Source organism: Alligator sinensis, unplaced genomic scaffold (genome assembly GCF_000455745.1).
Source record: "Alligator sinensis unplaced genomic scaffold, ASM45574v1 scaffold269_1, whole genome shotgun sequence".
Taxonomy (NCBI): domain Eukaryota; kingdom Metazoa; phylum Chordata; order Crocodylia; family Alligatoridae; genus Alligator; species Alligator sinensis.
In genome coordinates, this window is record NW_005842048.1 from 280885 (window position 1) to 295764 (window position 14880).

A 14880-nucleotide genomic window follows, 5' to 3' on the forward strand; every position below is an offset into this window, starting at 1 on the left:
GCCCCCGGCTGCCGAAGCAGGTCTGTCCCGCAGATGGGGCCCGGGGCTGGGGCTGGGGCTGGGTGCCGGAGCCAAGATCCAGGCACCTGGGGTGGGAGGGGGAGGCACTGGCAACGCCCAGAGAGTAGCTGCTCAAGCTGTCTTGCTTCTCTCCCTCCTTCCCACCTGTGCTCCTCAAGGCAGCGTCCCCAACGAGAAGATCGCAATATGGCTTAAGGACTGTCGGTGAGTACTTCTGCCCGCCGTCTGCATCGGCTGCAGGCCCCAGGAGCCAAGATCCAGGCACCTGGGGTGGGAGGGGGAGGCACTGGCAACGCCCAGAGAGTAGCTGCTCAAGCTGTCTTGCTTCTCTCCCTCCTTCCCACCTGTGCTCCTCAAGGCAGCGTCCCCAACGAGAAGATCGCAATATGGCTTAAGGACTGTCGGTGAGTACTTCTGCCCGCCGTCTGCATCGGCTGCAGGCCCCAGCGGTCCCCTGCGAGTCCAAGGATCGGGCCCCTGCAGCACATGGCGAGGAGAAAGGGGGGTGTTGCGGCCACCTCTTCGGGGCTCACGTCCCTCCTGGTTTTATTAGGGGACGGCAGGAGGAATGACCCGTGCTGTCAGGTGCACCTACGGGATAGCGTCCAGTTACTGCAGGGGTCAGGAGCTGCGTGGGGGAGAGCCTTCCCAGTTCAGTCTTTCCAGCTTCTTTTTCTCTCTGCTTGGTGTTGACATCTCTCATACGATGCATCATCTGTCATGGTCAAGAATCAGGTTTTTTCCCCCCCTAATATTGAGCAAGGAACTTTATTAGTGCAAAGAGACAGAATGATCACAGAAGTTGCTGTATTTTCCCGTGTGTAGCTCCTTTTTAAGCCTTCCCTACTCCCTTCTGGCCTGGCTTCCTGCTCCAGAGTTAGAGAAACAAGATATCCACTCTCACATCCTCTATTTTTGTGTAAAAATCAACATTTAATAGACTAGATGTTCAAATGAGTCACCAGCTACCATTCGCCCAGATGTAATCGTGTTTTGGCTGTGCCGGAAGTTTTGTCCACTTGACTGGCTGACTTTACTGAATCCCAAGTGTATACATGCTGTGCAGTAGATTTGGATTCCCTGCGTGAGCGACTCCCTTTTGCTAAGGATGTAGTAGGGATAGCATTACTGCTAGGCTTGCCCAATAGTACCCCTGAGTTTGGAACAAGGTGATGTGCTGCTTTCTTCCATTTGCAATCCCATACGCTTTTCAGAGCTACATCTGATATTTTTCTTCTTTGCGTTTTGTCAGGACTCGGTGTTTATTTCAGTTCAGGTGAGCTGCACTCTAATAGTTAAAGATGAAATCTCAAGACTTTTTCTAGATTGGGAACCTCATTCATTTTAAGTGCAGCCATTTAAAGATGAAAGTTTACCTCTAAGATTAGCAATGCTGTTCTAATTTGTTGACCCTGTAAGCAGCTGAGCTTGGCTTACTCCATTGACAAATGCATGGCTTGATTTATAGCTCAACAGAGCTATGAGGTCTTTGTTATAAAAATCTTTTTCACAGTCTGCATAGTCTATTCATTTCTGTGTGGGGAGCTGGAAGCAACAGGCATGAAATTGTACTGTATCCTAAAAGTTCAGAGCTGACACTGTGGCTTATTGTGAGATGCTTTTTCTTCTAGAATACCCAAAGAGACAAGATGCCTTTTAAACTTTTCTATTATGTGGGCTTCAGGGGGGCATGGGACTAACCCAGCTTCAGCAAATCTTGGAAAATAGTGGCTAAAAAGTAGATCTTTGGCTAGTTAATACTAAAAAAGAAGCTTTTTTTTAGGATTCGGGGGAAAGATTCTTCCTGACACTGCTTTGTCGACATCATTCTCCCCTGTCGCTGTGTCTGCGGGAGTTTGTCTGGAACTTTCCCCAGTTCTGTCATTAACTTTCCTCAGTTAACTCCTTGGTACAGACTTCTAAAGGAGCAGTACACACATCATCAAATATGGCAACTTGCAAAGTTATTAACTAAATGCTCCAAAAGCTATATTGCATGAATTTTTTAATTTCCTAGTGCTCATTCTTGTGCTTGAGCAATAGTATCTGTTTAAGTCAGGTCACTGGGAACATGCCTGGGTTTTCTTAACAGCTTTTGCTACTGACTCATTGTGTGAACACTTAACTATTTCCTTCATTCCACAGTAAAGGAAACCAGGGTTTAACATTTAATAGAGGTAGCATGGGTTAATTAATGGGTGCTTGCATGAAAAAAATGATGGGAGTGTAAGTGTGCTGGCTGACTGTATTTTCTGTGCAAGATTAAATCTTTTCCCTCTGTTGTTAGAATGCGCAGAGCCCACTTCTTACCACTGTTGCTTTAGTTTTTATAAACTTTATAGTAAAGTTGCATATGCTTGAGCCTTAAACATTGCAATTCTGCCCTGGAGCTTAGTGACATCAGCAAATTATTTAGACTGTTCTTGTGGCTTTTGCAAAGCTCTAGTGGTTTGTTAATGTCAGTGGTTCCCTAGGATGGAAACACAGTCTTAAAGGGCTCAGGCCTCCATCCTTTGAAGCTGATGGCAAACTCCTGTTGACTGACTCCTATATTTTCACTGTGTGATAGAAGAGTCCAGAGTATGCAAAGTTTGGGCAACAAAAATAAAGCAGTTGTCTTTCTGTTTCTAGTCCATTTCATGGCCTGTTCTCATGAGTTAGCAGAACACTTTCTTCTTTGGTGTGTAAAAAACACTAGAAACAACAAACATTTATTTGTTAAAAGAAAGTGTTTCCTCCAAGTGGGGAAACAAATATTAAAAACAATCTTTTTGTTCCTAAGCTTGTATAAATCCTTACAAATGTATTAAATGTAAGATCAGATTTGATCTTCTAGTCTTAGTTTCTGCTTTGGGTTGATGTTTGTTTTGATAGTTTGTGGCAATCTTCTTTATGATGAACTGCTATAAGGTTCTGTTTTTTCAAAATACCATCAACAATGTACCATTTGGGAGGAAAGCCATTAGTAGCCATCTATGTTCACCTACACGTGTTAGCAGTTTGGAACTGTATTGAGCGAGTTTCTCTGCTTCTCATTGGCTTTGCAGAGAATAGAGAAATTTCCCTTATGTTACCAAAGGTCCTCTTATGGTTTTTAAACTCGCCTCTGCTGTTAAGTGAGCATGCACCACGCTGAGCTTATTCACATAAGACTGTGCAACATCTGGTTATTACACAGGGCTCTGACTGGTGGTCTGTGTCATGCTTTAGAAGCATAATTTTTATGTAGAGGCCTGCCTTGGTTTCTCCCTTATTTTACCAGTATTTTGAAATTATTAAAAAAGGTCACAAAGGGTTGTTTTTTTTTTTTTTTTAAAGATACACATCCCAGATCAATTGGGTGCCAATTTTACATTGACACAGAATAGAGGAAATCTTCCATCTGAACTCCTGGTTGGCTTCTGATGGCTGAACTTTTTTTTGCCATGGCCAAAAGTCTTCCAAGCCAACAATATGGTTTACTTTGTTGGAAAGTGTCTAGGAATGTTTTGTGCAGATAATTTGGGGGAGTGGAGTCCTTTAAATCCCCCAAAGAGAAGTTTGTTATTTTTTAATTTTGAGCTCAAAATAACAGAACCAACAGACTACTTAATTGCATTACAGCTGCCAAGCAGATTTTTTAAAAGCTCAGTACAACATCCTTGTCTAACTTAATGCTTTCCTACTGCAACCAATATTAGAACAGAGAAGCAAGCATGGCCCATCTGTAGCATGCATGCTACAAGTGGCATGGGCTGCCTCTGTGTGGCGCACAGCACAGAGATGGGTCAGGAAGCAGAAAACAGAGCAGCAGATTGGGAAGGAAGTGCAAAGCAGAAAACAGAGCATTCAATCAGGCTGGAGAAGGGAATGGCACTCAGGGAGAGCATGGGGATTCTTTGTGGCACACCTGCCAAAAAGATTGGCTCCTTCTGCTCTAGAGTTTGAAAAGAGCTAAGGGTAGAGTACGGTCCTTAAAGTCCATGCAATTTTGACTTGCTTGATCAAGATATGGATCAGGGGTGTCAAACTCTTATGGCCCCACAAGTCAGATGAGTAGTTTGGGGGCAGTTCATGGGCTGGATCAAGGCCCATGGACCACCCCACCTGCATGCCTAATGCAGGATAGGTGGCACCTGCCTAAGATGGTCTGGGATGTGATTCTGAGTGGGTGCTGTGGGTGGTGCAGCCTGGGATTCAGCTCCAGCACGTGCTGTAAGCAATACAGTCTGGAATCAGGTTCAGGTTAAGTGCTGGAAACAGTGCATGTCTCAGGCACTGTGCAGGGATGGTTCAGTGCAGTGAAACAAGCAGCACTAGGGGCCAGATTATGGTGTTTCAAGAGTTTGATCCAGCTCATGGGCCATGACACTCATGGTAGATTGTACAGTACTGGGTAGTTTGGGTAGGGTGGAGGGAGCAAGGTAGACATTTGCTTAGTAGTGAGAGTATGGGGTCATGGTGTATAAAGTAAATCTATTTCTCTGTTCCTGTTCATGCCTCTGGCATGCAGAAAAATGAATTATCATTATTTTGAGGTACCAAACTGGAAAATCATTTTTGATTCCTTGATCCTAGTACAATGCAGTTTATGTAAGAAAGATGCATATTCCATTAAGGTAGTATGAAGGGTGTACTTCGTAGCTGTGTTGGTCTGAGACAAAAAGACATACAAAAAACTAGAACTCTTGGTTCCAAAATGATACCTTTTATTAGACCAACTGGAAAATGGCAAGAAAATTGTCCTTTTCTGCAAGCTTTTGGGATCAAAGTCCCTTCATCAGGCTCTGGGAAAAGTGTTGACGGTACAAGATGGTAAACAGTCCCCATAGGTAGGAAATAAACTTCATTTTTGCACAGAGGGAGCTGAAGATGGATGGCTGTCCCTGGGGGTCCATGAGAGTGTCTTTTGTGAGCTGTGTTGAGTAGCTCTTTGATGTGCTGATCAGGTAGAATTCCTTCCCTGAAGGTGTCAGATGGCAGGCTGGGAGGTAAAAAAAAAACCAAACTTCCTCGTTGCTCTGCAATGAAGTTTAAAATCCAAAATGGTTAACATTCAGCATCTTCCATGTTTCAGGGGTGTACTTGATAGCCATGTTGGTCTGAGACAAAAAGATATACAAAAAGCTAGAACTCTTGGTTCCAAAATGATACCTTTTATTAGACCAACTGGAAAATGGCAAGAAAATTGTCCTTTAAGGTAGTATTGCATTTCACTGCACTACACTTTATATATTCTCTATTCTGGTTTGTTTCTGGTTTCAGTGAAATTCACGTTCCGCCCTGTCCTATTTTATACCTGCTTTGCTCGCATGACATTTCACTTAGGGTTGTAATAGGAGGCAGCTCCTTCATGTTGTGCGATAACACTCCTGGCCTTGCTCTTGGGCATGAGAATGTACTGAAAGTGCCCCCCAAATTTGCACTTTGTGTTAAGTGTAGTGTAAGGCACTTTGAATCAAACCCAGCCCAACTTATGTGCTGCTGAAAATGCTCTTTAAGAAATGTTGAGTGCAATCATGTAAAGGGCTTCTTGCACAGATAACTGCTTCTTATTTCAACTCATGCTCTTTCTCAATTTAACTGATTTTTTTTTTTTTTTTTTTTGGTAAAACAGGATAGAAAGCGGCTGTGGCTGTGTAGAAATGCGAGCAGGAAAGCAAACAGTTGGCTTGCAAGAGCTTCTTTTCTGGTAGCTGTTAACAGGCTGCAGAGGTGACAGGCTTAGTTTTTGAGAGAGAATGCCAGCTTCTCTGCTTGCTTTTACCATTCTCTGCCAACCAATGCATGCACCACTGGCTTTGTCTGTGAAAGTTACTGCCAGCAGCTTTGTGTCACTAAAAAATAAGACATACTGAAGTGGCCATCAGGGAAAGAAAAGGAGAAGAACAGAAATATAGCTATTAAAGCCAGGGAATAAAAGGCACAGTTGTTAATTCAGAACATAACACTTGCTGTAGCTTCAACAGGTTTAGTAAAATACCCTACTTGCTTTATTTAAGGGCATAAAAGTGGCATGCAATCCCTGGAGATGCGAGTTTCTCCAGGTTTGTTTTGCCACCTGGCGCTCAATCCTGTATTCGAACAATATTGTTTTAATTGGCATCTCGCTGTAACAAGATTTCCCACCTCCCTTTTTTTAAAGGGCATTGTCAGAAGTTTGAAGCTTGTTCTTTATCAAAGGGCAGTGTGTAAATGCTTCAGAGAAACAGTTTGCATTGTAAAATAAAAGTTTTGTTATATAACCAATACATAATTTTCATTATGGAATTTGGCTTTAGAACAAATAATATGCCATTCCATAATTGTTTGCTTATTTATGAAATTTTTTTTGCAACTTTTATGTTTTTATATGCATAAACTATGCATAATATAAATAAAGAAATGATTGGATTTGCCCTGTATTAATCATGTTGTTTTTTCAGATTCATATTGTATCTGGATTCAAATTGTGTTCTGGGTTTATTACATTGGGGGGAGGGGGGGTTGTTAACCATCATGGTATCCATATTAGTGGACACCATGTATTCATATTGGATAATTTAAAGCACTTGTTCATTGAATAAGTAACATTAATATCAGTCCCTCTTGATGGTGAGATTTTTGTTGTAGATTTCAATGACATCAGAATCAAGCCTTTGCAGAATCCTCTCCTATCTTTTTAGAAATAATGATTACAGATGTCATTAAATTAAGAACTTAATGTAAAGAACTTGTAAAAATATTATCTGGCACATGACTAAGACTTAAAATAGCTGTCAAGATTCTTATCTTATTTCTGATTTTAAATGTGTGTGGCTTTTAATTCTTTCTCTCCAAAGTTTAGATACCTGGCTCTAGGAATTTAGCACAGGAAAAACGCCATCATTTTTTGAGTAAATGAGTTTCAGATGAATTCCGATGCAAAAATTCTCTTGTGCTGCGTTGTTCTTAGCAGTTATATAGATGTTATGATGAACCATCATTTTATTGACAGCCTGGCTTATTTGTGCTTTGTTTGTGATTCCTGGCTTGGAGTTCATAGGTCTGATTGCTGTCACTTTTATGGGCCTGCTTTTTTTCCCCATAAAATTGTTTGTTTATAGGGCTGGAGATTATTTAGCAAGTTATTTTCAGTTCCTGTGTTTGTGCTTTCTGGGGATAGAGGGAGGAATAAGTGCTGCTATCATGAACTTGTCATATACTTTAAGGAAGGACATGAAAAAGCAGAATATTAAACTAGCATTAATCTCTCTGTGGTTTCAGAACACCATTGGGAGCCTCCCTGGATGAGCAAAGCAATCCTATGTTGAAGGGTAAGAAAAAAAAAAAAACAACAACTCCATATCCAGGAAATTTGCTTTTATTGTTAACTTTTGGCTTCTTTGTATATTAATTTGAACACTTACACTGTTTTTGAAGTGCAACTACAGTAGCTCTGTTAGTGTTTACCAGAGTTTTCTGTTCCTGTGCAGTTGTACCCAAAGAATTGGTGGGGGGGGTAGGAGGGAATAAATATGTTTTTAAACAGTTAAAAAAATCGTTAAAATGACTAATCTAATATTTCACCTTATTTGAGGCAAACTTTGCAAAAAAAAAAAAAAAAGAGCTTTTTAACATACTTCTAAAATGAAGTTGGCTTTGGGTACATTCTTTCTCTGCTTGTACTAACTGAAGTTGCCACACCTGAAAAACTTACTATATGAGCAGGGCAGAATTCTAAGGTTCAAAGTACAAAAATTTTGCAGGTAGTGGCAGAGCATAGAAATCGCACTTCGAGTGTCTGGAGCTTTAGTTTGAGTTCCCTGCTTTTACACAGAGGGGAAGAGAGGGAATGCCTGATCCAGGTCTCCTTTTCAAAGCCTGGTAAGAGGTCTGAAGTCTGACTTAATATCAGATGCAGGGTAGCTGTTGGATGTAATAGCTTGGGACTGGTAGTCTGCATTTAATTAGTTTGCAGAAATGTTGTGGAGCTGGAAACTGGAGGTATTTTATAGCCACCTCTTACTCTTACTTCTTTTAAGATAATCTTTCTGTGATTTGAATAGTAACTTCAAGTAGAAGCCTTCAGTGGATTTTTAGATTGCAAGTACTGAAGTAGTCTGGAAACATATTTTTCTTATCATACTACTGCATTTCACTGCAAATGTTTTAACTAAACAAAAGTACTGAATGAGATTTTTGAGGGGAAGAAAATATTATAGCACTTTAGGTGTTGAACTGCCAAATGTACATTTTCAGGCATGCTGATGAGAAATGGAGGAAGTTTTGAAGATGACTTATCCCTGGGAGCTGAAGGTGGGTATAGCAGGATTCTATGGCTCATAGCAGAAATAAAATGTAACATTTAGTAGTGTGATGTTGTTGTGTCAATCCTGTGGTTTCCCATCTGGTCAGAGCTGGCTAGAAAACTGTGTTGGAATTCTGCAAATTTATATCTATTTTGAAACTTTGTTTTTGACCAAATGGTTCTGACTTATCTCCAGGCCAGCCCTGAAAGAAGTTTATATGCCAAAGGAAGCAGCATACTGTTCCTTTCTCATATGCTTCCATGCCAACTGCAGTAATACAGTCCAAAGAATTTGGAAAAGGAGTGCAGGCAGTGAGGAGAATTTTTTTCCCCCCCTACTACTTGTGCTTCCTCTCCTTAGGCCAGATTTGGCAGTTGGGCATGCGTGCCTCACTTCCTTTGAAATCAGTGGGACAAGCTCTTGCATGTTTTTGAGGGCCAAATAGAGTGTTAAGTGCTCAACTTGTAATAATTTAGAGTAATAAAGAGGGACTGAGAGATGGAAGGAAAAACTAAATCAGGAGACAACAGGTAGATAAGTATATAAAAATAAAACAGCTCCCAATACTGAGATGTGACAAATTGTTCGAACAGTCTCTCTTTATTCTGACACCAATTTTGACTGTTGCTGTTGGTTCTGTAGTCCTTTTGCTTCTTTCTGCTGCCACCACCTTCTGCTCTCTCCACCTGGTTTCTTTTTTTGTGCCTTTGGGCCCCCCTTTGCACACGCAGGTGTAGGCATGATCGCATCTAATGTGTGATCCATGCAGTTGTGCCTCTTACTGTGCCCCATCTTGGGCTCCCCCTACATTGACAAGAAGCAGGCTCCCATGGCTGAGACCCCCTTTTGCTCGGGGTTGGGGGGCTCCCAGCCATGGGGTTGTGTAGCCAGTACCAAGAGTCCTGCAGCTGTTTGGGGTTCATGGAGTTAGTTCCCTACATCCCTGTGGCTTGGAGGCCACATATGTTGTGTTGCATCTCCCAGACTGCCTATATGTGCAAACTTTAAAGCTGAATAGAAACCAGCTATTAAGTTATTACACATTTTCAAGCAATAACTTTATAGCTAGTTGGACCTTCTAAAGGTGGGGTAGTTAATTTGCATTTAGTCTAGTCTAAATTTAGCACGCCATTAACAAGGGGGGCATTGAAGCAGAAGGGGATGCGATTTCAGAGAACAGACTTTTCTTTAACCTTATGATCAGTCCTGCCTTTTAGTGGCCTACATCTTTTTTTCTTAGTCAAGAACCAATGGGGAGAAGGATTTGTTGCTTTGTACCCGATTGCCTTTAAGGGTTAATCCTGAGAGCTGCAAACTGGATGTTTCATGCGTTGCAGATACCGATCAGCACCTTGTATATCTGTGCCATTCTTATCTTCAGGAAAAGATGTATAAAGATTTCATTTGCCTGGGGTCCAAATATGTGTTCAAGTTTAAACAGACAAAACCTTGCAGCTTTGAAATATTTTTGCAAAGGGCACTAAGATAGCTTTTTCTCTGTGGCTATGGGGGACAGGACTGGGAGCAATGCTCAAACTGCAGCAGAGGAAATTCAGGTTGGAGATTAAGAACTGTCTGACCTTGCGGCTGGTTAAGCATTGGAACAGGCTGCCTAAGGAAGTTGTAGACTTTCCATCCTTAGTTTTCAAGAGCAGGTTAGCTGCACACTAGTGGGTGGCTTTTTAGTCAAGGATGATCTTGCCTCAAGCAGGGGGCTGGACTAGATGACCTCATGAGATCCCTTCCAGCCCTACGTTTTATGATTCCTATGATCCCTTTAAATTTTTAGGGAAAAAAATCCCAAAACAGATTTACCATTTGGTATATGGCCTGCCCCTACTCTTGCTTGAAGACCGTGCGACCTCAGAATATCAAGACTGGGCCCTTGAAAAGGAAATCATTCCACCTTTTCTTTTTAAAGTACTCCAAAATCATGAGGAAGGAAGCTGACTTGACATTTACTTTGATTGGCTTCTCCATCAACATCACTTATTGAATTAGAGTAAATAGGATTAAAAATTTTATTATTAACAAGTTTTTCATTTGTTAGGCTTCCCGCAATACAAAGTGTTTCCCTTTTTTGCTTTTGGTACCAATCCAAGCTCTGAACGGAATTGAGGGGAAAGTTCAAAGCTGCCAAAATTGACTGAAAATATTCCAATATCAAAATATTGTTTTGAAAAATATTTTTTTTCCTTGCACTTTTCCCCTTTTGGTCCGCTCTGAAAGCCTCTTTGCAGCCCTTGCTGCAGAAGTGAAAGGGGCCATTGGTAGCCAAGATGGTTCAGTTATATGTAGGGATGGCAGGGTGCAACATTTTGTTCTCTTCAAAGTATCACCCATCTGTGCTGTGGTGGCTGTCCTGATCTTGTATGGAGGCTTGTTTTGAGAATGATAAAACTATAGCCACAGCCAATCTGTTGTTGCATGGACCCAAATACAAAATTGCATTCACTTGGGGTTCTGTATGAAGAGGAACTGTACAAAATCCAGGAACACTCAGCACCAGTGGTAAACCATAGAGAAGATCTACAAGTCATGGGTAAAAACTTCCTTGCTAGCTTCTGGAACTATGCAGCAACATGCCTATTTGTATGTGTTTGGCTTAGGGAGTGGGGTTTGGTCCTATATTGCATGAAAGATTAAAAAAAAAAAAAAAAAAAGAAAATACAGCAGGCAAGTCTTACAAAGGCAAATCTCCCTTTTCAAAACAGTCATGTCTATGTAAAGAAAGCAGGTTTGAGCCCTTAATAGTTTTTCTGTTGCATCTCACAGTTCTGTGATACTGGCTTACATGGCACAACCAGTTTAGATGCTGGATTTTTATACCAGAATATTTTTTCTGCTGTTTCACAGACTTTTGGCCATTAGGTGGCTGATTCTCAAGGCTGTTAATGTACATTTCTTGCCTATATCCTGTGACAAATTTGTTGATGTCGAGTAGTTTCTTTGGGGGTTAGATCTTAAAAAAAGACTTGCAGCAGTTGGTTGACAGGACAGAGATGTTTCTTGAAGAAAAATGTTACCACTTCAGAAAATGTCTGTTGAGCTGGCTACTATACGTACAAGATGCGAACCCTAGATTTTTACACAAAGTGACCCATATTCCCTTTCCTGAATCAAATCAGACTGGAAACAAATGTGTCCTAATACTGACAAGATGTATGACTTGGTATCTTTTATGTCCTAATTTGTGTACAACCTTTGTTTAGAGCTTGGAAATGTTCAAAGAAGCAGGGCTTTATGTTCCTGTTGCAAGGTGTGAGTAAATCTTATTGAATTAAAGAATCAGAACTAGTCTTAACCCTGAACAGTCTCTATGCATTTGTCTGAATAGACCAATTCTACTCGTTAACCACAGGATTCCTTACCCATTTCCCTGAGCCACAGACATAATGACTTTTCTAAAAAGAAAACCAAAACACTCATGTATGTCTTTTATCCATATATGGATTACTTAATAATAACTTTGCACACAGCATTTCAAACTTGTATGTTTAATTGTAGCTTGTATTGACTTTGTATACGTGTCTGTGTGTGATTCTCTGAAACACACAAGTTGGATAAAATAGAAATTTTAGTTTTAAAACAGACCATGGGAACAGCCAGCACTAATTGTTACAAAAGTGCGTGATCTCTATGTGTACACATTTATATGTAAAGCATGGAATCTGTCAGGCAGAGTGTTATCTAGGAACCTGTGTTTGTTTGCGTGAGTGGCTGCCATTTTCTTATCAACTATGAGTAGTGCAATACCAAAGAGCTCTATGTACAACATATTCTTTTATTTTTCCACAGCTAATCATCTACAAAGTGATGCTCAAATGGAAACGTGGTAAATATTTTATTTTTTGTTTGGCTTCAAATAAATGAGGTGGGCTATGTGATAGAGTTAAACTAGATAGTCTCTTAATATTACTACACTCATTCCATGCACAAATGTTTACTCCTTTAAAACAGATGTCACCAATATTACAAAAGCAGGATGAGTTTTAAACCAACTAAACTATAAATAGATCCCTTTACTTTCAGCACATTTGATCCAGATTTTCTAGTAACAGAGAGACATCTTGAGACACAGCAACTCCCTGAAAATATTTAACTGTCATAATTTACACCTTCAATTCAGGTACCCTTTTCTGTTTGCTGTTAGGGAGGAAATTTCCTGTGATTTTCAATCTTTGAGAAAAAATCTAGGTGAGAAAAATCCCATTTGGGAACAGGAAGGACTGTGCTGAAGAAGGCTTCTGAGTAATGACCTTGCATTCAAACCCCAAAGAGAAGCTCTAATAAATGTAGTCAGAAATGCAACATATAATGAAACAAGTCATCTTCTTACTCTATCCCTGTTAGATGCAATAAGAGCCCTTTTATTAATGGACCCAGGAACTCTGAGTTCCTTTGTCTTCCAGGTGACTCTTCTTCCTTCCCCTTGTACATCAGATTGCATACAAATAAAAGTCCCCAAGTCTAGAGTTAAATACCCATGTCTCCATCTATCACACCTGAAGAAGGAAAATGATATCACATGCAGAATACAGGGATTCATTTAGGGTACTGGGTAAATGTTGCAGTAGCTGCTAGGATTGCAGGGTAGTGACAGTGTAGGACTAGGGAGGAAAAGAGAGATGTGGTTTAAGTAAAGGGCAGGGTAGATTTTTGCCTTATAGACTAGCGTAAGTAGATATCTATATTTAGCACAAGTTTTCATAGGCTAAAGCTCATTTTGGGTTGGACATCCTGGTTATAGCCAACCCCATTTTCCCCCAATCTGGAAGCTGTCTCCACTTCCAAGACTTATCATGGAGGTTTGTCCTGTTTGATGTTGTTCCTTTTGGCTCACAATGCCTAACCCCTGCATTTCCAGGGGTGAAAATCTCAGTATCAGAAGTGAGGTGAAAGAGGGGCGAAGCCCAGAACAATTCCAGTATGAAGAGGTGGTCCTTTCAGGGAAGCAGGGAATACAAACCTGCTTGGGGTAAGGAGCACTGTTAACAGTTATGAGTGGGCTGCTGTGTTTGAACGAGGGTCTGAGAAAAGAAGAAAGTAGGACTGTTGAGAGGGAGATCAGAGCTTTGTTTTCTGAGCTGTCATGTGCCTTACTTTTCTCAGTCAATAACTTTGTGTCTGGAGTGCAAGGATTTATTACTACATTTGTAAAATAAAATACGGCTAATGTAAACCAGGTAATGCAGAGCAGGAAAAGAGAAATCTACCAGATTGGAGGTTTAGCTTTCCTTAAAGACTGAGAATTGAATGGTTTGAAAGAAACAGTTTATCAGAGTGGTATTGTCCACTTGCATTGACAGCAACGGTATGTTGGCCAAGGAGAAGAGACTGCAGTTCCGCCAGAAAGGAAGAAGTATGAACTCCACTGGGTCAGGAAAAAGCAGTGCAACTGTTTCAAGGTAAAAGAGAAGTGTTTTGGAAGGTGTGGCACATTTCCGTGAACTTTTGCATTCTCTTTATGGCAAGAGATGCTTGTGTTCCTAAGCTAAATAGATTTGGCTTGATTTATATGCATTTTTGTGCTTAGCTAAGAAGGGGGGATATTTACTTCTGGTCGTTTGAAAAACCTTTAATTGTGGCTTTTAAAAATACTTAAAAGAGCCCCACATTTTGGAAATGTCTAAATTTTTTTAGAAAGATTTCATTTGAAAGATCTCGAGGAGGGTGTGGGTTAGGTTTTACAAATAACAAGTTTGTATCTGAACTTCAGCTTTTTAAAATTTCTCTGATGGTTTTAACCAAAATCCCAAATGCTAATCCCTCCAAAATTTATAAACTGGGCCCATTTACTTAAAGTACACCGAACAGCCGAAGGCAAAACTTCAGTGAATCACAGGCTGGTGGTCTGAATTAGCAACTACACTGAACGGATTGTACTCTTGAGAGAGATGTAACGGGTGGTGGAGAAAACCTAAATCCATCTTTTCATTTGTCTAGTGTTTCTGAATTACTGGAGCTTTATGAGGAAGACCCTGAAGAAGTGCTCTATAATCTTGGATTTGGAAGAGATGAACCAGACATTGCTTCTAAAATTCCACCAAGATTTTTTAATTCATCATCATTTGCCAGAGGAATAGATATCAAAGTGTTTTTGAATGCCCAGATGCAGCGTATGGAAGTGGAAAATCCAAATTTTGCTTTAACAAGTAAGTGTGATTTAAAGTAAAGGTTAAGTTAAGCTTTTAAAATGGCAAATAACGTCAGCAGTCAATGTGTAGTCTAGTATTCTGGAAAGCTTTTCAGTCTAAAGGGTAGCTGTCTTTCCATTCAAAATCAGTAATATAATTTTAGTTTATTTTTAACTATACAAAGAGTTGATTATAGGTATTGTACAAGTTTTGTGTTTTGTTTTATTTTTTCTTATGGGGAAAGCAAAGAAAAGGATCAAAAGATTTTTGTCATAATCTTTTGCCTTCTGTTTGGTGTATTGCTCCTTTTGTGAGTCTGTTCTAAATTCCCTTTCATTGTAATGTCAAAACATGAAAACAAATCATTTTCAGAAGTGCTTAGCATTGACCTAGCTGTGCTCCCAGTCAATGGGAGTATTGCAATTGACTTCAATGGGTGTAGAATTGGGTCAGCATGAGCACATTCACAAATC

The 14880-nt window shown here is 40.4% G+C and overlaps 1 protein-coding gene across 6 annotated transcripts in view; it reads left to right on the forward strand.

Annotated features, from left to right (window-relative positions):
• Positions 1 to 6: 6 nt before the first annotated feature.
• The window catches only part of SSFA2 (sperm specific antigen 2), a 59289-nt gene continuing 44415 nt past the window's right edge, over positions 7 to 14880 (forward strand). For 3 of the 6 annotated variants that reach the window (XR_003093866.1, XR_003093867.1, XM_006022851.3), the window contains exons 1-8: positions 7 to 20; positions 380 to 425; positions 7246 to 7295; positions 8221 to 8277; positions 12069 to 12105; positions 13138 to 13248; positions 13580 to 13678; positions 14217 to 14425. Coding sequence is in view for 4 of the 6 variants with exons in the window: in XM_006022851.3 (XP_006022913.1) it covers positions 7286 to 7295; positions 8221 to 8277; positions 12069 to 12105; positions 13138 to 13248; positions 13580 to 13678; positions 14217 to 14425 (523 nt within the window). In the remaining 2 variants the exon portion in view is untranslated. Of the gene's footprint in view, positions 21 to 179; positions 226 to 379; positions 426 to 7245; positions 7296 to 8220; positions 8278 to 12068; positions 12106 to 12302; positions 12400 to 13137; positions 13249 to 13579; positions 13679 to 14216; positions 14426 to 14880 lie in introns of those variants that run through there. The other 3 variants (XM_014519561.1, XM_014519560.2, XM_025203227.1) reach the window with 3 other exon arrangements.